The sequence below is a fragment of the Tubulanus polymorphus genome, chromosome 8 (assembly GCF_964204645.1).
Source record: "Tubulanus polymorphus chromosome 8, tnTubPoly1.2, whole genome shotgun sequence".
In the NCBI taxonomy this organism is placed as follows: Eukaryota; Metazoa; Nemertea; class Palaeonemertea; order Tubulaniformes; family Tubulanidae; genus Tubulanus; species Tubulanus polymorphus.
This window is the reverse complement of record NC_134032.1, coordinates 13,821,371-13,842,834: the sequence shown is the minus strand read 5'-3', so window position 1 is coordinate 13,842,834 and position 21,464 is coordinate 13,821,371. Positions and strand designations below refer to the sequence as shown.

General features: G+C 39.2%; 3 protein-coding genes across 7 annotated transcripts; 1 reads left to right on the top strand and 2 right to left on the bottom strand.

The window, feature by feature from the left end:
* Nucleotides 1-74: 74 nt before the first annotated feature.
* LOC141909826 (isoamyl acetate-hydrolyzing esterase 1 homolog) lies at nucleotides 75-4,484 on the bottom strand. The gene is made up of 7 exons (XM_074800467.1): nucleotides 4,464-4,484; nucleotides 4,112-4,196; nucleotides 3,935-3,990; nucleotides 2,752-2,977; nucleotides 2,056-2,143; nucleotides 1,504-1,622; nucleotides 75-1,000 (listed from the first exon to the last, which is right to left on the bottom strand). Exons 2-7 carry the CDS (start codon nucleotides 4,187-4,189, stop codon nucleotides 797-799), a joined length of 771 nt encoding a protein of 256 aa, XP_074656568.1. The 5' UTR covers nucleotides 4,190-4,196; nucleotides 4,464-4,484; the 3' UTR covers nucleotides 75-796.
* A 152-nt stretch (nucleotides 4,485-4,636) lies between these two features.
* On the top strand, nucleotides 4,637-6,586 carry LOC141909880 (uncharacterized). The gene is made up of 5 exons (XM_074800554.1): nucleotides 4,637-4,972; nucleotides 5,322-5,539; nucleotides 5,622-5,748; nucleotides 6,093-6,187; nucleotides 6,414-6,586. The coding sequence occupies exons 1-5, from the start codon at nucleotides 4,753-4,755 to the stop codon at nucleotides 6,582-6,584; spliced, it is 831 nt and encodes a 276-aa protein (XP_074656655.1). The 5' UTR covers nucleotides 4,637-4,752; the 3' UTR covers nucleotides 6,585-6,586.
* Nucleotides 6,587-7,003: 417 nt separating this feature from the next.
* LOC141909641 (protein PHTF2-like) lies at nucleotides 7,004-20,835 on the bottom strand. Of its 5 annotated transcripts, none has more exons than XM_074800176.1 (18): nucleotides 20,782-20,835; nucleotides 20,146-20,324; nucleotides 19,997-20,053; nucleotides 19,338-19,416; nucleotides 18,788-18,884; nucleotides 18,606-18,711; nucleotides 17,817-17,962; nucleotides 14,947-15,874; nucleotides 14,162-14,209; nucleotides 13,324-13,353; nucleotides 12,697-12,852; nucleotides 12,128-12,173; nucleotides 10,924-11,297; nucleotides 10,349-10,480; nucleotides 9,651-9,737; nucleotides 9,375-9,530; nucleotides 9,118-9,213; nucleotides 7,004-9,033 (listed from the first exon to the last, which is right to left on the bottom strand). In XM_074800176.1, exons 2-18 carry the CDS (start codon nucleotides 20,194-20,196, stop codon nucleotides 8,881-8,883), a joined length of 2,742 nt encoding a protein of 913 aa, XP_074656277.1. In that variant the 5' UTR covers nucleotides 20,197-20,324; nucleotides 20,782-20,835; the 3' UTR covers nucleotides 7,004-8,880. The 5 variants fall into 5 exon arrangements, with proteins under 5 accessions (XP_074656277.1, XP_074656276.1, XP_074656278.1 ...); XM_074800175.1 differs by having other exon boundaries at nucleotides 20,778-20,834; XM_074800177.1 differs by lacking the exon at nucleotides 13,324-13,353 and having other exon boundaries at nucleotides 20,778-20,834.
* Nucleotides 20,836-21,464: the final 629 nt, after the last annotated feature.

Sequence of the window (21,464 nt, the reverse complement as noted above, 5' to 3'; positions counted from 1 at the left end):
ATTTACGTTTTCCCCAGACATAAGAAATAACGGAAAAGCCAAAAACATGTTTTCATAGAAGAAATAAAGTCGTTTATTACGAGAAAAAAATTATGTTTGAATATACACACGTCACAACGGCTTTAAACAGTGCATAAATGTGACACCAGGTGGTGTTGAATAGTGTTGTATAAATGGGACGCCCGGTGGTGTTAATTGGCAAGTATGGCAACCTGTTTCACCAATGCTGCAGGGTGTGACAGGTGCGCATTCAACAGATAGGCTACCACTGGTCGTATATAGATTTCAGAAAACATTTCAAAAACACATTGATAAAAAAATTAACATTAAAACCGATGTTAGTACACTCGATTTACAGCACATATATAGAATAGAATTCCTAATCCGAATTTCTGGATAATCCGTATTAATCTCATCCGTTTGAACCGGATCGAGAATTTCCTGATATACAATTTATCCAGTTTTAACATTCATAAGAAAATAAGAAGACATTGAGATATATTTCTACATCATTTTCCTAGCTGGAGACGGCAGTCGAAATTTGTTTAATTAACAATTGATTGACGACCATTTAGGGAATGATTGAGACTACACGTATAAAGTCAGTTATTTACCATCCATTCGAAAATAATTGACAAATAACTAATTATCTACCAATTGATTATTAAGAAGTCAATAATTGACTATGAGGTATTTCACAATTGATTATTAATTATGCAATAATTTGCCATCAATCAGGAAATAATTGACCTTTTAGTGTCTAACAAAATCGATCCAATGATAAGAAAATAATCGATTATTGATTAATTATTTGTTTATCAGATATCTCTAGTAACCATTGATCAAGAACTGCGCGCGGATTATCGTTATCGATCGTATCCCACAGAGGATGGATTATCCGTAAGTGATCGGTCGGAATCCGTTTCAACATCTGTTCGGCGACGAATTTCCCGCCGCTTTCGGAAAAATGCAGACCGTCGTTCAACATCGATTTCCAGTCCTACGAAAAAAAATGACGAGGATATTAACGCGCTGATGAAAGTTTTACCAGTTAGTCCCTTGAGGGGTTTACGAACGGGGTTAGCTAGAAATGACGACATCTTTTACAGTAGACTTCGCTCAACTCGGTAGCGGTCGACTCGCGATACTGGTCGACTCGCGGAGCCGGTCGACTCGCGGTACCGGTGGACTCATTCCAACCATGCGAGTCGTAAATAACACTTCAATTCATTTGGAAAAACTTTTTACTTCCTTGATTCTCAACCCGGTGAAATATTTGCAATCCATTAATACCGAAATGTAATACTCAATGTGATACAATGTTTAGTATATAAGGCTATAAATCGGTAAAACGTAAAGACTGATAGTAATTATTTAATTATTTATTAACTACGTTTCGCTACTAATGCATTAGTGGTTTCAGATCGGGTAAATGACGATTCATGAGATCATCGACAGAGTCCATGATCGGGTAAATGACGTAGTTTTCAAATGTAATTTTACCGGTTGTTTCAGCATGGACTGAAATAAATCTACGAATTCAGTTCCACACGATTCGGCTACTTGTTTACAAGACTCGTAATAACCACGTCCGGCGCTCTCAAATTTACCAAACGGCTTACCTACAAAATAGTCGTGAACATCAGAGTAGTTTTGAGGTTATTTCGAAAGTGTGTTTTATTTTGCTATTCTAAGCACCAACCAGGGGTGGATCCATGGTCAAAGGAAAGGAGGGAGGTTGTCTACTTCAGAAATTTGGGGCCTTTCTCTAAGCTACGCCGCAATTCACTTACAACAGCTTTAATTGCCAGAACAGGATTTTGTTATTTTTTCAGCTATTCAATCTTAATTTTGATCTTTCTTCAGAAAATATACAGTCCGACCGGTATATTTGAGCATGGAATTTCAAAGACTTAACATTTTATTTAGGACACCAACCACACCCCCTCCCCCTTCCCGAACTGGCCATTGCATTATCGATTTGCTGATTTGCTCAAACGTATGATCCAGGAATAAGGATTATGAAACTATCGGTTGTTAACAATCGTTTGTTACCCTTCTCTTCACAATGTTTCTTCCATTTCTTCTCATCAAATGCCGGCAGCGAAGCGAGGATTATTTGATTTCTGCGTAAACCTATTGACTGTAAATATTGAAAACATTGATAATCAGGTCCTGGCTCCACAGTTCTGAGTTAAGAAAAACTCATTATCATCAAGGAAATAAGATTCAGGGTTTTTTCATTGTGGGTTTGAGACTCTTCATCATCTGTGAAACACAGCTAATCCCCCCTTTGTGATAATCAGGAGACAGCGGGTTAAAATTAGTTCATCCTTCGATTTGACAACATACATAGTACAGGGCCCTTACTGCGGAACTGATTCTGCGGTTCAAATGATTTACTTGCTTTAATTGGAATTTAAACGCGGAAGACCGACTGAACACTAGCGCGAACCTAGCGGATCCTCACTTGCCATAAGTGGAATCCTCTATTGCCACAGTAGTAGTCGATATCACTACGATATCATTTTGCGGGTCTTCACTTGCCATAAGTGGAATGCTCTATCGTCGCAGTAGTAGTCGATGCCATCATCGCGCAACAGCACTTGGCGGATCCTCACTTGATACAGAAGAACCCTCGATTTCCACTAACGGCGTCAACAAGATATCACCAATTAAGTAAATACCGATACAACGCGTGCTCAGTTCCACAGTTGTGAATTTTTTAAATCGAATTTTTAATTTTTTTACCAGTAAATATTCGACCATTTCTCGTAGATTGTCGCCGAACTCGTCGACGGGAACGTGTTGGCTCGGCTTCAACAGTTTATCCACGCTGTCGTTAGCGCCGAGGAAAATCACCACGGCAACTACGTCATCATCAATCATCATAGGACGGTTAACGATCGACGGAAGAACGAGTTTACACCAGCGAGTATTATAACCCGAGTATCCACGGCAGACGACATCGCAACGACTATAAAAATATACACTACACGTCACAGCGTCTTCAACAGAGACTATGGGTCTGATACATGTACCGCGGAGATGGTGTTCAGACTGGGAGCGCAAGGGGCATGAATGCTCCCGTCGCAACTTCCCAGTGCGCCAATACGATGGCATTTTTGAGCACTTTATCTACCCGCAATTAATATTAATAGAACAGCGGCCCATAGCACGAAATTCACTTTTTCATAAAGGTCCCTCAAGTGCCTAGATTGTGTGAAATTTTCCAAACCCTTGTTTTGGCTGTCTGTTTTAAGTTGTGGCCTTTTTGAATGTATGCCCTTTTCATTTCTTTTTGCTCCAGTCAAAGTCTGCCCCTGAACCCTCTCCTTAAATCTTAAATTCTCGGATGATATACTCCCCCCCCCCAGACGACTGATGGCTTGAATTTAATGGAAAGCGCCGTTGAGCATTGTACCACAGTGATTGAAGACGCGATAGAAATTAAATTACTATTACTGAGGAAATCGTTGGAAATCAGTAGAACCTTGTTAAAACGGACCTCAGGGCACCAGAAAAAAAGTTCGTTATTAGCGGTAGTTCTGGCACCAGAAAAACAATCTAAATTAACCTCGTAATAAACGGACCAACGGAAAAATCCATTTCTATGAAATCGATCCAATTTAAATACTAACAAGATCAAATTGTGGTTCAAGGAGCAGTCAAGGAACATTTTGAGGAAAAAAATTGCAACAACTTAATTTATTAAAGAAACTTGGTTTGAACCAATTCATGAACAAAATAATATAATATGGATACGTTGAGATCAATCGAAAGTCAAAGCCGCATATTTTGGTCGGGTCATCTTCGGCGGTCGGCGGCCCGGCCAAAAAAGAAACAAAATGGGACGTAGGCCTGATAGCCTATGACAGTCTATGAATTGATTTAAAAAACCACGGAGCAAATGATATGGAAAAAATTTACTGACCCTTGAAGAAAGTGCGCGATATGCGATCCGAAAAACCCGCCTTCACCAAAACCATACTGCAATCGAAAATACACCGGCGTTCCGGTGATGTGTTCACAAAAATTTAATTGAATTGTAATTAGCTATGAATTACTAATTGATAATTACCCAATTAACTCGGTTTACATTCGAACTTACCTCAGTCAACGAATCTCCGAATAAAATCAGTTTCGGATATTTGACCAATTTTGTTGAGCTGTGGTTATTAGTGGCCATTTTTTCGCTAGAACGAAAAAACAATTGGACCCCGCCCGCGTTTAAACCGTCCGGTGCTGCCACCACACACTGCTATAAATCATGACTGTGTGACTTACATGTCAAATAATACATTTTCGAAAGTCCAAGCCTTGTTTTATGTCTATTTGTTGTTTATTTATGCATAGTCATCACGTACATAGCGTGGGAGCTTATATTCCTTGCGGAGTTTTGATATTTAAACGTTTTATACGCGATATCTAACGAGAAATGGTTTCGTTCACAAAAATCTTACCCGTCAAGTGCTGCCTCTATACTAATCGTCGACGGCGAATATGTGAACTAACTTGATTATTCGCTTGCCACAGTAAGAATATAGTGCTGTCGAGTTAGTTCACATTTTCACCGCTAACGTTATACATAGCGGCAGCACTCAACGAAAGAACAAATCGTAACCTCCACGTTACAACAATTTTGTTTTCTTATATATTTGCATGCACGAAAAGAAAAATTATTACGACTTTGCTGATTAACAAAGTTATTTATCGTTAATTACTTCCCAAATTCACAGCACCTTGTTAAATATGATGACTAAGGCCGCCACTAAACCCACTCAGCAAGAATCTAAAATGAATTCTTCAAAGAAACCGCCGACGGATCGGGAAAAGCGTAGACTAGAATTTTGGATGAAGAAAAAGAAACAGCAACAACGAGATTCAGAAGGCGTTGACGGAGAGGGAGAGCAGACGACCAGCAGCAAGTCTAAACAGAAAGATATCGACACAAACTTCAACTATGATTTAGGTAGAATAATTAATTTTTTCAGAGAGAAAATGTCGAAGTGCCAAAGCCAAAGGGTTACGTCCGTTGCCATATTATTGGTTTTCAGAGTCATTTAGTGAGAGTGGCGTTGGAACAGTTGCTGCTCCAACAATAACAGAATGACGTTTTTCTTTCTTTGAATACCATATTTTTACAGAATTGAAGTAAATTCGCTGCCCTGTCAAAAATCGGTTTTTTGCTGTGACAATCAAAAATTGCTTCCACCAAAGCGCCTGAATGAACGCAATGGATTTATTCCAACTTTGATCTCTGACAACAAAACTATGTTCATAAAAAAAGTTATATTGTTTTAGATATTTTCTTTGGGCAGGAAGCAAAAAATCGAAAAAAACTCAACCGCTGAAAAATGAAAGCGGATTCATACCGACTTTTCTGAAAGAGAAGAAAAAACCGGCGAAGTTGGACTCGGACGGCGACGGAGAGACTTCAGCAGCATCACCACCAGCGAAAAAGAGAAAAAAGAAGAAGAACGAAGACTCGGAAAAACTATCAGAACTATCCTCGGAACTTTCATCAGAAACGCCGCCGGTAACTACTATTTCTCGAGAGATGAATATGAACTCAGGGCATCGTAAAAAATCATTGTTTCTTGTTTTTTTTCAAATTTTAGGCGAAAACCCCCGCTGCGGCTGCGCCATCTATTAAACAAAAATCGAAACTACTGTACGTTTTATTCGTAGGGAATTTACCGTTCACGACGACGATCGAGAAAATAGAGAAACATTTCCAAACAGCCGGTCAGTACGAGTTCCTGTAGGTAACTCCCCGATTGCCTCAACTCTGATCGCCACCAGACCAAATTTCTACTGTATAATGGGTTCTTGAAGAGCAGCGAATACCAGATTTGTTTTCCTTGCCGGAAAAATCCGGAGAATTCCGATTCCTGTCTTGAAAATTTGGAATTCAAATTTTTGTTGTCTTGTTGTTCTCAGTGGTGCCCAGTGAACCGCTTGATAAGAACTACTCTCACTGAGGTCGGAGGATATTTCATTATTTTAATCTGGGAAGTCAGGGAAATATCACGGAATTTGATCTGTAAGAACTCAGTGTACTGTATTTAATGCCATTATTTTCGTTGTAGGCAAAGTCAATAAAGTCCGTCTGCCGGTAGTCAAGGAAACCGGGAAACCTCGAGGTTTTGCTTATGTCGAATTTGCGGATGGAAAATCATTTAAGGTAAAAGAAATATAGAGTAAATCTTGCTTTTGCGCATCGACATTTTCATTTTTTTTCGATACGGGGAAGATCTGATGAGAAAACGTCTTTTCTCGCGCTGAACGACGTTTTCGGGTCGAAATGTGCTTTTCCCGTCGATTTGAAAATCGACCACAGTTTCTTCGAGTTAGGAAGTTTAGTTCCATCATTTAAGGGTTTCGATTTTTCTTTTTTTTCAAATTCACAGCAAGGTTTATTGTTGCATCGTTCAGAGTTGGGCGGACGGAAGATCAACGTCGAGTACACGTCGATCGGCGGCAAATCGGAAAAACGAACGCAAAAATTAAAACAGAAAAATAAATCGTTGGAACGTTTTAAAAGCATTAAAGGCGATCGATGTAAATTTAAAACGAGTTGAAATTAAAGAATTCTTTTAAAACAAACCGATTTGTTCTGACTTTTTGGTGGTTTGACGCAAAATCTTGCCGAGTCGATTGTTTACTGCATTAATTCGAAATCAGTTCATTTCTAAAACTGCCCGGTCTGTTATATGGGTAGCTTGATCATGAATTTAAAAGTTAAGTATGTACACAGGGTTGATAGGTGGCCAGCCAATTCAACTTATAAGCTTGGCAGAAATGAGAAACAATGTATCAATTTTTTGGCCTAAGTTAAGTTATCATTTTGGATGAGCCATCACTATTTTTTAGTCTTAAGTTTTATTTTTGAATTACGAATTTGGATAAGTCGTCGACGTATCACTGGAATGATATCTTCTGATTCCTCGAGCCTAAAAAAATAATCTCAACAACTCGAAAGATTTTCTTGAACAGTTTTATTTGATTAGAATACAGCAAACAAAACCTACGACAGTCCTACAGGTATTAAATCATAAATACAATATTAAACAACTAGAGGGCTATAAGACTTGCCATGCCCTCTGGTGGTATAAACGGGAACTGATGTCCGTCTGCCCCCAATAGTAGTAATAATGAAGAGTGCCCCTGATGTCGGCACATTTGTTTAAATTTTGATTCAAATATAAATACCAGGGTACTAATACAATGAAATGCACAAATATCAGTTCTACTGATTGTTAAATAAATAAATGAATAAATTCTAAAAATACTGTTGAGTCGGCCTTAAATCAAATCCCTTTTACTCAAAGCCAGTCCAGGATTTTTTCCCCAGTGGGAAGGATTTAGGTGGCGCTCTTTGCCCTTTTCGGCAAGACCGAGATAGCAAAAACCCACAAATATGATATTCATTGGAATTTGTATCTTTTTAGCAACTATTTCGTAAAGAACATCTTAATATTGAGGATGGAACCTCATTTGTGTACTTCGACATGACTGCTTTATCCGAGAAAAGCCTATTATTTTCTTCTGGACCCCATCCTTCCATTTTCCTAGATGCACCCATGTTCTCAGATCTGATTTGGGGGTAGGCGCCCTCTATCTTAATAATAACCATCGAACAAGGTTTAAATTAGATCACACATAGTTTATATAATAATGAATAATACAAAAAGAGGGGGGAGGGGGGTTATCACAAGCAAAATTATAGGAGAAATGAATTCAATCCTAAAACTAAGGTAATGTTCACATTTTCTCGGGGGCGGGGTTACAAACTGTCCGTCACAAAATTTGGACAAAAATACACACACGATAGAATAAAGTTTGGCACAATTGAACAACACACAAATAGGTTGTAAATAAAGGGGGCTCGAATAGAAAATATATCCCCCCATTTACATTCACACATCACTAAATATACCCCGTCCCGCTCGCTCGAGACCTCCTCCAAATAGACCCCCATCCCCGCATCAAAACATACGATAAGTCACGCATCAAAATAGATCCAATGTTCACACTTCAAAACAGACCCCAGTTACACCGACACATAGGTACATACAAACCACTGATAGATAGCGGCTCTGCTTAAATAAATTACTCACACTAATCTCAAATGACCAGTCCGGTCTATATTTAGCGACAAATTCTATTACTTAACAAAATGCGGTCACAATACTACTGGCCGATACAGCTCTTACGGTAGTTGTAATCTACAATACTGCTATAGTGTGTTGGAGGTGTTACAGTGATACCTCGGCTACGGAGGTGCGAGACAATTATAGGTGCAAGGCACCCAGTTACAGAATCCAGACATCCAATTACAGATGCCAGACATCCGATTACAGATGCCAGACATCCGATTTCAGATGCCAGACATCCAGTTACAGAATCCAGACATCTAATTACAGAGGCAAGACATCCAGTTACAGATCCAAGACATCCAATTACAGATGCCAGACATCCAGTTACAGAATCCAGACATCTAATTACAGAGGCAAGACATCCTGTTACAGATGCAAGACATCCACTTACAGATGCAAGACATCCAGTTACAGATGCAAGATATCCACTTACAGATGCAAGACATCCAGTTACAGATGCAAGACATCCACTTACAGATGCAAGACATCCACTACAGATGCAAGACATCCACTTACAGAATTAAACACTCCAGTTACGAATCTGAAAAACCCATTTAGATACGTGACACATCACCACAATGTGCAATGCGCAACTGTACACGCACTGGGTCTATCTGAGCAGGATAACCATCGGGTTTGAATCCCTGACGCCAAGCTACATACATGAACGCCAGTCGGTGCCAAACACTCTTTTAACTGCTCAATCATCATTAGCGTTTTAAGTTTTAATTTTGATCTTATAAAGTTTCAATTTGAATCCGAGAAGTTCGGTTAGAACGGCCGAGAACGCCGACAGAATTATTACTTTAGTCAGATTATACAGGAACGGATTCGCCGATAAACCGGATATTTTAAACGGACTTTCCAATTCCTACAAATAGACAATACCGGTTAATCAACAATTCAATCGTGGAGTGATCTGAAAAGAGAAATGAAACTGAAATTTGTAACCTACCTTTAACAAATCCTCAGCTAATTTTAATACGTTATTAGCCAACATCAGCTCCTCCTTCTTATGAGGTTTTTGTTCCATGTGCAAATATAGATTGATCTGAAAGTACAAATTCAAAAATATTTCTCAATTCTGTCAAACTCCGTTAAATCATCACCACATCACCGAAGTCATCTCGGTATTTTCTGGGTAGCCAAAAAAATGATCTTCCCACCGAGACTTGAGGATATTTATGTCCATAACTGAATTGTACTTTTTACCTGTTCAGTGATAAGAACTGATAAGTTTCTATATTTGCGGTTGATTTTCGTCCCGAGCGTCATGAATCTCAACAGATAAGTCGCCAATGATAAGCACCAGAGAACTAGTTCCCAATTGTAAAGTTCGTCCAAAAATGATTCTGTTTCCTTCAATAACTAGAAGGAAAGAATTGATAGTTTATATTTAAACCATCGTTTAAAGGGAGTGGAGGAGAGAGGGTTAATGTTGAGAGGAGTTCATTGTAGGAAGTAGGGGAGAGAAGGTTAATAATCTACCTGCACACACATCAGGGCGACAAGAGTTACAGCCAGTAGAAATGAAGCCGATACGATGACGTCTACGGATCTCTGAGGGCCACGTTTCTGTTAAGATACAAATATTCAAAATTAATCATTCATAGCTCAATATATTAGATTGCAGGTATCATAATCAGCAGCTTGGATGGACACTGTACACCCCTTAGACCCTCCAAATTTTAGAAAGTCCAGGCTTCACACGCATTCAGGATTTCACTTGAGACATTTTTGATTCATAATGAACTACAAACACCAAACATCAGACATTTTATCAACACACTTTCTAAAACTGATCATCTACACTTCACATGTGGTCAGTACTTCCACCTGAGAGACATCATCTATTGAAAATCATTGTATCTATTGAAACTACAAACATGAGCGAAAATTCACGAATTTTTTACACCAGGGCCCGGTTCCATAGTCGTGGCTTAGACTTAAGACCAGTCTAAGACTATCTTAGTTCTATAGCCAATCTAACAACTTAAGACCAGTCTTAAAATTTAAGATCATTTTTCAACTTAAGTCTCGACTATGGAACGGGCTCCAGATGTAAGAGATTTTATCAGCACATAGTTTGAAGGGGAAGAGTACCGAAGAGCGATACCAAAATTTTCGATAATAAAAGAAACATTTATCATTCAAAATGAAATAAGAAGATAAGAATTGTTTGTTACCTTTAAATATGACCTCAATGATAACCACGTTTTGATATTACGCACTTTGTTCAAACGGAAATGAGGCAAATCGTATTTCCGTGCTCGCCGTGACGACGTCAAATAACAGAAATGTTTCGCGTACAACAATCGCTGAAATTATTCAAATTAAACGGTCGTTACAGATCATTTCTGAATATAAGGAGTTTTATAGGAAGCGTCTGCATCGATTTCAAATCTCAATTACTGTAGACTCTTCCTAAATCAGTTCTCTATCTCAGAAAACCAGAGCAAATTGTTATCCTATACACTAACGGAACTAACGTTTTTGATTGGGTAAAAAAATGTTGTTGCCGATTGTACTGATTTAGGCAGAGTTTACTTAACAATTACAAACATTTCTAATTGGCCAATTCTAAACAAATTGAAGGAGCTTTAAAGGTGTTTCAGGCATTTTACTAAACTTAATGGAATTTCAAGCACCTGTAAAAGCATTTTCTGTTTAGAAGGACTTCATAAGGAATCAAGGAGTTGTAGGAACCCCGTGAAGTTACCTCTACGACAAGAGCAGGCGTTTAAGAACAAATTTTTCGTACCTGTTTGAAAGTTCGTTCGGCGACCGACAACAGAAAGAAGAATATAAAACCCAAACCGAGACGCAGAAACATCCCGTGTAAAATCAACAACCACGTTTGCCACGACGTATCGTACAACACGTTCATCAACCCTCTATTAGTGTTACCGACACCGGCAGCCGCGGTAGCGTCCAACTCCAACAATCGGCCGCGATTAACGTAGCAACGGAATATCGCCGGTATGATTGCCATGGTGACGGATAGTACCCATCCAAGTATGAGGTAGTCGGATGTTTCGGGCATTTTGTCGACTCTTTGAATAATCGTCCAGCCGATGTCTAAAACTGTTAAATCCACTTTCTTACAGTCTTCATCTTCCCAAATATAACAACTCACTGCAAATATAAACAACCGCATAATATTCAGCGGCGGCGCTTACAGTTCTAGAATAACCGGAAACTTCATTGCGCTCAAACTCTCTAATATCGTATAGGAATCCCAGGCAGAGAATGAAAAATTCAGTCTGAAAAGTTTCCTCGAGACGTTATTCTCCTGAACAGAAGATAATACTTCGGATATAGTTGAACCATTGAATAAACTCCTATTTCAAGGGTGATAATCAGCTAAACACATAGTCGATGGTTTAACAATTTATTCTGACAGTTTTGTCAAAGTTTTTACTAAACTTCATCATCGGAGAAACAAAATTCATTTTCACCGACAATGAAAATTTTCATTTTTCTCATGATGAGTTTAATCAAAACTTCATCATCAGTGAAATGTTTTTCTGATGCTGAAATTAAGTAAAAACTTCGAAAACCGTCAGAATAAATTGTTAAATTATCAACTGTGGGTCTTGTTCATTAACTCGAAATACCAAGAATAATATCAGTCTATACCAGTCATGTCAAGGTTACTTTTCGGACATTTTTTCACTCATAGAGCGGGATTTTTATACGGACCGAGCGCTTCATCAAACATTTTCATATCATCTACAGTGTATGAGATATCATCAAACATAGATAAAGAGGTAAAATGTATTCATGGATTATTTATATTATTGGTTTGATTGTTGATTGTTTGTGGCTGTACTCCCCACTCCCCCCGCTGGGGAGAGAAACTACTCAAAAGCTTAACCCCCCTCCCCTCCGTATCCGATCCACTACGGGGATTTTAGTAAAATCCTCAATCGATAACATGTAACACAGAATTCTAATATATTTACCTCTATCATGCGCTTGAGTATGAGAACTATGAATAACAGTGCCAGTCTACAATATAAAACATATGTACATGATATGCTGCAATGTGAACACCCTTATATTTAAGAATTGAACACCAGATATTGAACGTAAGATATCTACAGATTGGAAAACTCTTGTTTAATGCAAGATACTGTAAATTACAAATTGCAATACCCTAGTAAACTAAGATTTGAACGCCAAGTACTTATGAACTGGAACACCCTAGCGATCAAGAATTGAACGCCAAGTACTCATGAACTAGAACACCCTAGTGGTCAAGAATTGAACGCCAAGTACTCATGAACTAGAACAACCCTAGTGATCAAGAATTGAACGCCAAGTACTCATGAACTAGAACATCCTAGTGATCAAGAATTGAATGCTAGGTACTCACGAATTTGAACAACCTATTTATCAAGAAGTGAATGCCAGGTACTTACGAATAGAACGCCAGGTACTTACGAATAGAACGCCAGGTACTTACAAATAGAACGCCAGGTATTTACGAATAGAATGCCAGGTACTTACGAATTGAACGCCAGGTACTTACGAATTGAACGCTGCTGTGATGTTCTAAATTAAACGGATCGTCGTGAGATGAAGTTTCGTGATCGTCTGAGAGTTCACTGCCGCTCGTACACGAGCTCGTATCCGACGTAGCCATATCGGAATTCATCCGGTCCCATTCGTTCTCCGACATCGGTCCCTATAAACATATACAACACATCAGAGTGGTCACATTTTACTCCAACTATCATCCATTTGAAATACAACTGTTTGTAATCGACAGAAATTTTGAAATTTCAGTTTTTTATCGGGTGACATATAATCGGGAGCTAATCAAGCCAGCTAACCCACAACCCCAGACCCTGCAAAAGCCAGCTAGGGTTACCTATATCCTAGAACCACCAGTAAGGGTCACCTAAACCTAGAAGTATATCCTAGAATATTTGTTCGACTGTTGATAGAGCAAGCTAGGCTAAAATTCCAAGCAAAATTGTTTCCCTCATCAATTCCTAGATTTCACATACCGGAACCAAACGAGATTGCTATTAAAACATGCATCAAGCGATAGCGCGGTGGATTGATACGCATAATCAGGATCTACTTTCTGACCATAGGCATAAAGCGGCTACTACGAACTACATAGTGTATTCTTCCACCCAGAAAATAGTACCTCGGATTCTGAGGGCCGACGGAAATTGTTCTGTAAATTTACAGCAAAATCAGATTTAAGAAAATTATAAATTATTTTAATCAAATCATCAGTGGGCAGGGCAGAGATTGAATTTGGGGGGGGGGGATATAGAGAGCAAAGCATTTGAATCAACAAAGCAAAATATTAACGAATCATCGCAGCTAAAATCACAGTACCCATAATTTCACAGTTGTGAGTTTAATATTTCATTGAAAATGAACTAAATTTGACTCTACAGTTGGCCATGAACCAATTTTCACAGTAGAGTTTAAGTCATTTGACTGTAGAGTTAAAAGTCATTGGACTAATATCGAGTAACAGCGATTATATAGTCACAAATCATGTAAAGTCAACAGTCAAAAGACATAAACTCAACAAAATCAGTTCTTTTCCATTACCTAACTCTAGATTTAAATGACTCAAACTTGAAATCAGTTCATTGTCAACTGACTCAAAAGTCGAATATCTACAGTCTAAAGTCGTTCATTTCCGATGACTTCAACCCTTACAATCGCATTCAAACCCTAAAGGTCGAAATCAGTTCATTTTCAGAGTTCGAATCCAACTGATAACTGTGAAACCGGGGCTTCATCGAAAACAAGCAAATTCGATTTAATTTCAAATAGCGAAGAGCGTTCATAGCATGTCAGTACAGTCAGTCAGTATATAGGGGGCGTTACTGTGCGCCTGCGTCTCTCTATACATATATATGTATAAATATAAATAATCCATCAGCGGAGAGGATTAAATAGGATTATAGAGAGACAGTAGTTTTTATAATCCGGCAGGGGATTAAAGGATTAGTGTGAATACTGACGTCGGATGAACTATCCAATATGTGACGTCGAACAACGTGAGGAAATTTCTGTAAAATAAAAACAACACACAAAACATTCACAAACGCAACGACGACGACGACGATTCTCGAAATAACAGAAAATATTCTAAATTCATTTATAAAACGGAACGATAGAAATTAAAACGTTTAAAGCAATGTGTCGTTTCATTTTTGATTTTAAATTATAATTAATAAGTTTATTAATTGATTAGATAAAAATTCAATTACGGTCACAATAGCAAAATTTAATTTTTGCATCATGCAGTTGATCAGGAATCACACACGCAATGGGGAGAGGCCGAGAGAGGTCCTGCTGCTGAGAGGCCTCACTGAGAGATCCCGTCTGAGTAATGAGGCCGAGAGGTTAGGGTTAGAGGTCTCAACTGAGGTTTCCCTTAGAAAAATCACTTAAAACATTCTCAAAGATAGGTCTCAACGAGTGATCTCACTAAGCAGTCTCTCAATGAAAGAGGTCTTGAAGTTGAGAGATTAAGAGGTCACACAGCTAGATGAAGTGACCTCATCAATCAAAGAGGTCTCAATGAGTGACCTCACTCAAAAGTCTAGAGGTATCAGATTAAAAGGTTAAGAGAGCATACAGTAAGAGGCCTCAATGAGCGACCTCCCTGAGCAGCCTCTCAATAACAGGTGTCACAGTTTAGAGGCCTCAATGAGCGACCTCCCTAAGCAGCCTCTCAATAGTAGAGGTCTCTCACAGTGAGAGGTCTCAATAAGCGACCTCACACACACTCACACACACTTACTCGCACTGATGAAGGTGTAACCGGTATTTCAATCTCTGATTCACACGAACTCGTTTGACCCGTGCAGCTTTCCTTCATGTCGTCATCGACCGTCAGATTATCCGATGAGATGCGTTTTGATTCGTTAGTTTTACTGCGAGGTCGACGCCGACGTACATTATTCACCGTCCCGCGACGACTACCGACATCCGTAGCTACCGTCGCTACGGTCACCGTATCTATCGTAGTCATCGTCGTTGCGACCGCGCGATCCGCCTCGATGCTGCTATCATTTTTTGTTTCGTCGCTATGTTGATCGCTATGGCAACAATTCGTCTTAACGATCGAGTCATCGTCGTTGTTGTTGCCACGGCGACGATGACGTACGGCTATTGATAATCCGTCGCTATCGTTTAAACGAAATAAATCATTGTTGTCATCGTTGCTAGGCAGAATGATTTCACCGACCGTTTCAACAATCGGTTCGGTTAATACTGATAGTGATTCGTCATAGTTACCGCTCACTTCCTGTTCCCCGTCGCGTGATTTATACTCGCACAATTCCTGCTCTTTTTCGCTCTCTATTTCCACGCCGTGATTTTCATTTTCCGCTTTTTTTATTTCAGCCGGTAAAATCAACGACTTCGTCGACGCTTTCAAACGCACGTCGTCGACGACGCCGGTCGCCAACGCGCTGATCGTTATTTCCGGTCGTCGTGACGACCGCGACGACCGACTAGACGACGGGTCCGAGTCATATGATTTTTTCGAATATCGCGACAATCTCAACGATTCCTTCGACGAATGCAGTTTACTGTTTTTGAGAGAATATCGCCTGCTGCTGCTCCTGCTGCTGCCTTTCTCATCATTCCCTCCACCAGTTCCTCCTCCTCCGGTGTCTACATCATTTGTCGCGTTTGTTTTTCGAGATTTCGTCGATTTTGAAGATCTGTAAATAAAAACATAAATATTTTAAATCTTGAACTTCATTTATCAAACGTACTCCAAAAATTTAGCAAAATATCCCCAAAATGTTGTAAATTTCTCTTTTTTCTGAAGCACATTTACCCTTTCAGTGCATGCGCCCTCTTATATTTGTACATCAGTTAAACACTGTACTGCAATAGTGGTACATCAGTAATACATTAGTACTGCAGGGTTGACGCAATAGTGGTACATCAGTAATACATTAGTACTGAAGGGTTGACGCAATAGTGGTACATCAGTTATACATTAGTACTGCAGGGTTGACGCAATAGTGGTACATCAGTAATACATTAGTACTGCAGGGTTGACGCAATAGTGGTACATCAGTAATACATTAGTACTGCAGGGTAGACGCAATAGTGGTACATCAGTAATACATTAGTACAGCAGGGTTGACGCAATAGTGGTACATCAGTAATACATTAGTACTGAAGGGTTGACGCAATAGTGGTACATCAGTAATACATTATTACTGAAGGGTTGACGCAATAGTGGTACATCAGTTATACATTAGTACTGCAGGGTAGACGCAATAGTGGTACATCAGTAATACATTAGTACTGCAGGGTTGACGCAATAGTGGTACATCAGTAATACATTAGTACTGAAGGGTTGACGCAATAGTGGTACATCAGTAATACATTAGTACAGCAGGGTTGACGCAATAGTGGTACATCAGTAATACACTGTACTGCAGGGTTGACGCAATAGTGGTACATCAGTTATACATTAGTACTGCAGGGTAGACGCAATAGTGGTATATCAGTTATACACTGTACTGCAGGGTTGACGCAATAGTGGTACATCAGTTATACACTGTACTGCGAGGTTGACGCAATAGTGGTACATCAGTTATACACTGTACTGCGAGGTTGACGCAATAGTGGTACATCAGTTATACACTGTACTGCGAGGTTGACGCAATAGTGGTACATCAGTTATACACTGTACTGCGAGGTTGACGCAATAGTGGTACATCAGTTATACACTATACTGCGAGGTTGACGCAATAGTGGTACATCAGTTATACACTGTACTGCGAGGTTGACGCAATGTTACGAATGTTACTTCTCCACACAGGGAGAGATGACTGATAACTAGTTAGAGAATACAGAAACTTCAAGCTTAATTTTGGTGTAATGTTCTATTTCTCGCATTAACTCAAAATATTTCATATCACTTATCAGCATTGATAGAGTTGCTCGGATGTTAATTCTCATCAGGGAGAGATGATTGATAAATGTTTAAGAGTTATAGGCTGGGGGTAATAATTACCAATTTAATGGAAAGCGCCGTTGAACATAGTATGTATCACAGTGAAAAGGGCACTATAGAAATTCAATTACTGTTACTTTAGCACTGCAGAGTACTTGCATTATACAGAGTACTTGCATTATACAGAGTACTTGCATTATGCAGAGTACTTGCATTATACAGAGTACTTGCATTATACAGAGTACTTGCATTATACAGAGTACTTGCATTATACAGAGTACTTGCATTATACAGAGTACTTGCATTTTACAGAGTACTTACATTATACAGAGTACTTGCATTATACAGAGTACTTGCATTATACAGAGTACTTGCATTATACAGAGTACTTGCATTATACAGAGTACTTGTATTATACAGAGTACTTGCATTATACAGAGTACTTGCATTATACAGAGTACTTGCATTATACAGAGTACTTGCATTATACAGAGTACTTGCATTATACAGAGTACTTGCATTATGCAGAGTACTTGCATTATACAGAGTACTTGCATTATACAGAGTACTTGCATTATACAGAGTACTTGCATTATACAGAGTACTTGCACTATACATCGCACTGCAGGATACACGATATAATTATCTTCAGCACGAAATTGTCAGAATAAAACGATTCAGAAACTTACGTCGACGTTCTCCTGCTGTTGCTAGCGGCGGTAACGCCTCTGTGAGATCGGTGATGGTTGAAATGAGTCGATACGATTTGAGCGTGTACGATACTCATAAACAACATGAGTAAAATAGGTGTTAATACATCAGTGACAGTTACGTTCTGAAATAACAACACATTTATTACTCATTAGACTAACGAGTAAATATAATGCATTACTCAGTACTCATCATTGAAATAGGTGTTAATACATCAGTGACGGTTACATTCTGAAATAACAACGCATTTATTTACTCTTTAGACTAACGCGTAAATATAATGCATTACTCAGTACTCATCATTGAAATAAGCCAATATCAAGGATTATTCCACTTCAGACATTTACCATAGAAGTGTGGACGATCAGTTTTTGAAAGTATGCTGATGAAATGTATAATTTCTGGTGTTTGTAGTTTATTTTCAATTAGAAATATCTCAGGTGAAGCACTGAACACAAGTGAAGTGTGGGCAATCAAAAATGACTCTGGTGATGTTCTGAACACATGTGAATAGTGGACGATCAGTTTTTGAAAGTGCGCTGATAAAATGTCTAATGTTTGATGTTTGTAGTTCATTTTCGATTAAAGGCTCAAAAAATTGATACCTTGTTTCTCATTTCTGCTGAGCTTAAAGGTTGACCCAATAAAAGAAGTCCCGAACACAGATGAAGTCAATAATTAAAAGAATGGTGATATAATCTAAGCACTGATTGTCTGAAGGAGTGCAGGTTTCAGGCATAGAGAGAGAGAAAGAGAGAGATTCTTACCTGAGATTTATCGTTGGTTAAAGTGAATACTGAAATAGATGCCAGCTGTACAAAATACATTAAAACCAGTAACAAAGTGAACTTTGTGGACGTCTGTTCACGCCACCTACAGGAAGAAAACGTCATTATTCTAAATACTGCAAATACGGCGGAGATGATAGCGTAGAATTTTTATAGTTTACCATCTGAAGAAGAACGGCAGTAAACAAACTCTCAGTAGACCCATCCGTGCTACCGTTATCCATGAGAACTGAGGTTTAGCTTTCGGGAATGATGAACCTTAAACAAAGTGATAAAACAAAAAAAAACAATTATAAACCTTAATTCTAATACCTTATAGATGGATTTCAGATTCCCCACTTGTTCAAAATCAGATCCATTCTTAGAGTCAGGGTTATGACTCAAATTTCATCCAAGAACAGTGGAACTGGTCCAGGGCCCAGTTTCACAAAAAGGTTTCCTCTTAAATCGATTTAATTTCTTCATTACAGGGGGTAATTCAGTTTACCTTAAAATGATTTAGGCCTTAATCCTTTTTGTGAAACTGGTAGCGAGTTCAGAACTGTGGAACTGGGTCCAGAGCTGTGAAACCCAGTCCAGAACTCTGATTGAAACTGGGTCCAGCACTGTAAAACTGGTAATCAGGGAACTAGTAACAGAACTGTAAAACTGAGTCCAAACAAGTGGAACCCAGTTGAGAACTGTGTGACGGGCACTGTTGGAATTTGTTACCTCTGACTAGGTCGACATCGATTAATTCCGCTTTCACTTTGCTTTTTTTCTTCGGAACATTTTCAATGCCACGAATTCTCTGCATAAAGAAAAATTAGAAGGATTCATTTTACAAAACAAATCATTGCTCCCGGCCTAACCCTCTTCCTTTAAAACAGCTCCCCTCCCAGTATCAGTCACTCCCTTTTTAAACAGCTCCCCTCCCAATATCAGTCACTCCCTATTAAACAGCTCCCCTCCCAGTATCAGTCACTCCCTTTTAAACAGCTCCCCTCCCAGTATCAGTCACTCCCTTTTCAACAGCTCCCCTCCCAGTATCAGTCACTCCCTTTTAAACAGCTCCCCTCCCAATATCAGTCACTCCCTTTAAAACAGCTCCCCTCCCAATATCAGTCACTCCCTTTAAAACAGCTCCCCCCAGTATCAGTCACTCCCTTTTAAACAGCTCCCCTCCCAGTATCAGTCACTCCCTATTAAACAGCTCCCCTCCCAATATCAGTCACTCCCTTTAAAACAGCTCCCCCCAGTATCAGTCACTCCCTTTAAAACAGCTCCCCTCCCAATATCAGTCACTCCCTATTAAACAGCTCCCCTCCCAGTATTAGTCACTCCCTTTTTAAACAGCTCCCCTCCCAATATCAATGATGTACGACACACACCTTGATGACCTGCTGCTCCACACATTTTTCCCATAGCTGTTTGTCGTATGTCCCGATCTAAAAACAAAAAGAAGCAAAATCATTATCAAACCAAACTCAACTAGAGATAGGTTTACCAACTGTGCCGTGGGCGTGTTTCATAAATTTACCTTTTTCTGATAAGAATCGATGACATCATTGGCTAAATCCATAACAACCATCAATAATCAATAATCGTAATCATAGACTAGTAGTAACCACACCGCAATAATACTCTGATATCCCAGTAGACTAGTAAAGCTCTACCACGTTGGCAATGGGCGGGTACCAGTTCAATTCTGTCTGTATTCTATAAGAAAAACACCACATTGCATTATCTTTACTAGTAGTATTTTTAAAATGGTTTATGACAATCATGACCTGGAAAAATATTGTTAAAATTGATTTAGTTGATAGTTTCTTTGAAGTATAGACTTGTTGCCAATACTTGGGTAGGCCTACAGTGTGAACGTCAGAACGAGATTATGAAAAAAAACTGATGGTTTATTCAGACTGCACGGTTCCACTGGTCAAGTAAGAGAAACCCGACCCGATAAAACCAAAACGAATCTCGAAGGAATAAGAATAAGATAGATTACTGATTAGGACCAACCGCCGGCCGTCGTGTTCAAAAAGATGCGAAATATCCCCAAAAAATTAATCCCATACAAAAAGTAGACTCCAGATTATTTCAAGGCCTTACTTGCATAGTCTGAATACCAGCCGTAGTAACGGCCCAGCTAGGTACTAGATTATTACTTACGTACAGTGTCAAAATACAAAACTACTACAATAATCCATTGACCCCATAAAAAACACCATGACAGTTCAGGTGGCGCCACTTGTCTACACTGAAATGTAGGGTTCGAATCCTGTATTTATTCACAAACTTCACTGCTATCAGATACTTTATCGGATTATGAAACAGCTTTATTTGATATATTGTACAGTTTGAGTTAATCTTCGTTCGAATTATTTCGTTCAGCGAGGTTGGTGTAATACTAAAAGGTAACTTTCTATATTGTTTCATAGTTCAACCGAAGTGATGGTTCGTTCGGATCCGGCAGAGATCAATTCCATTGCTAGACTGGTGACCGGTCACGAAATGGACAGGCAACCAGTCTATTCAAGTGCAAAAGGCGGCATGCCGCAGTAAGCATATTATAGGCTGTTAGGGAACATATTTAGTTCATATATAAACCGTTAACCATATGCACAGCGGCAGCACATGACAGCAAGTCTTCACCCGACCACACCGAAGCAATATTTATCAAAAACAACTATTTTAGAAGTACACCAACCACAACGGGCACACGGTTTCATTTTTTCTTGGCGAGGGTTGGCCGGGCGGCAGTGCATCATTCTCAAGTCATGTCCTGCTCCAGTGATGGCTGGTGGGATTGTAGTGAAAACGGGGCTCGATGTAGAGTTTGGGGTCGAGTTGTTTCGG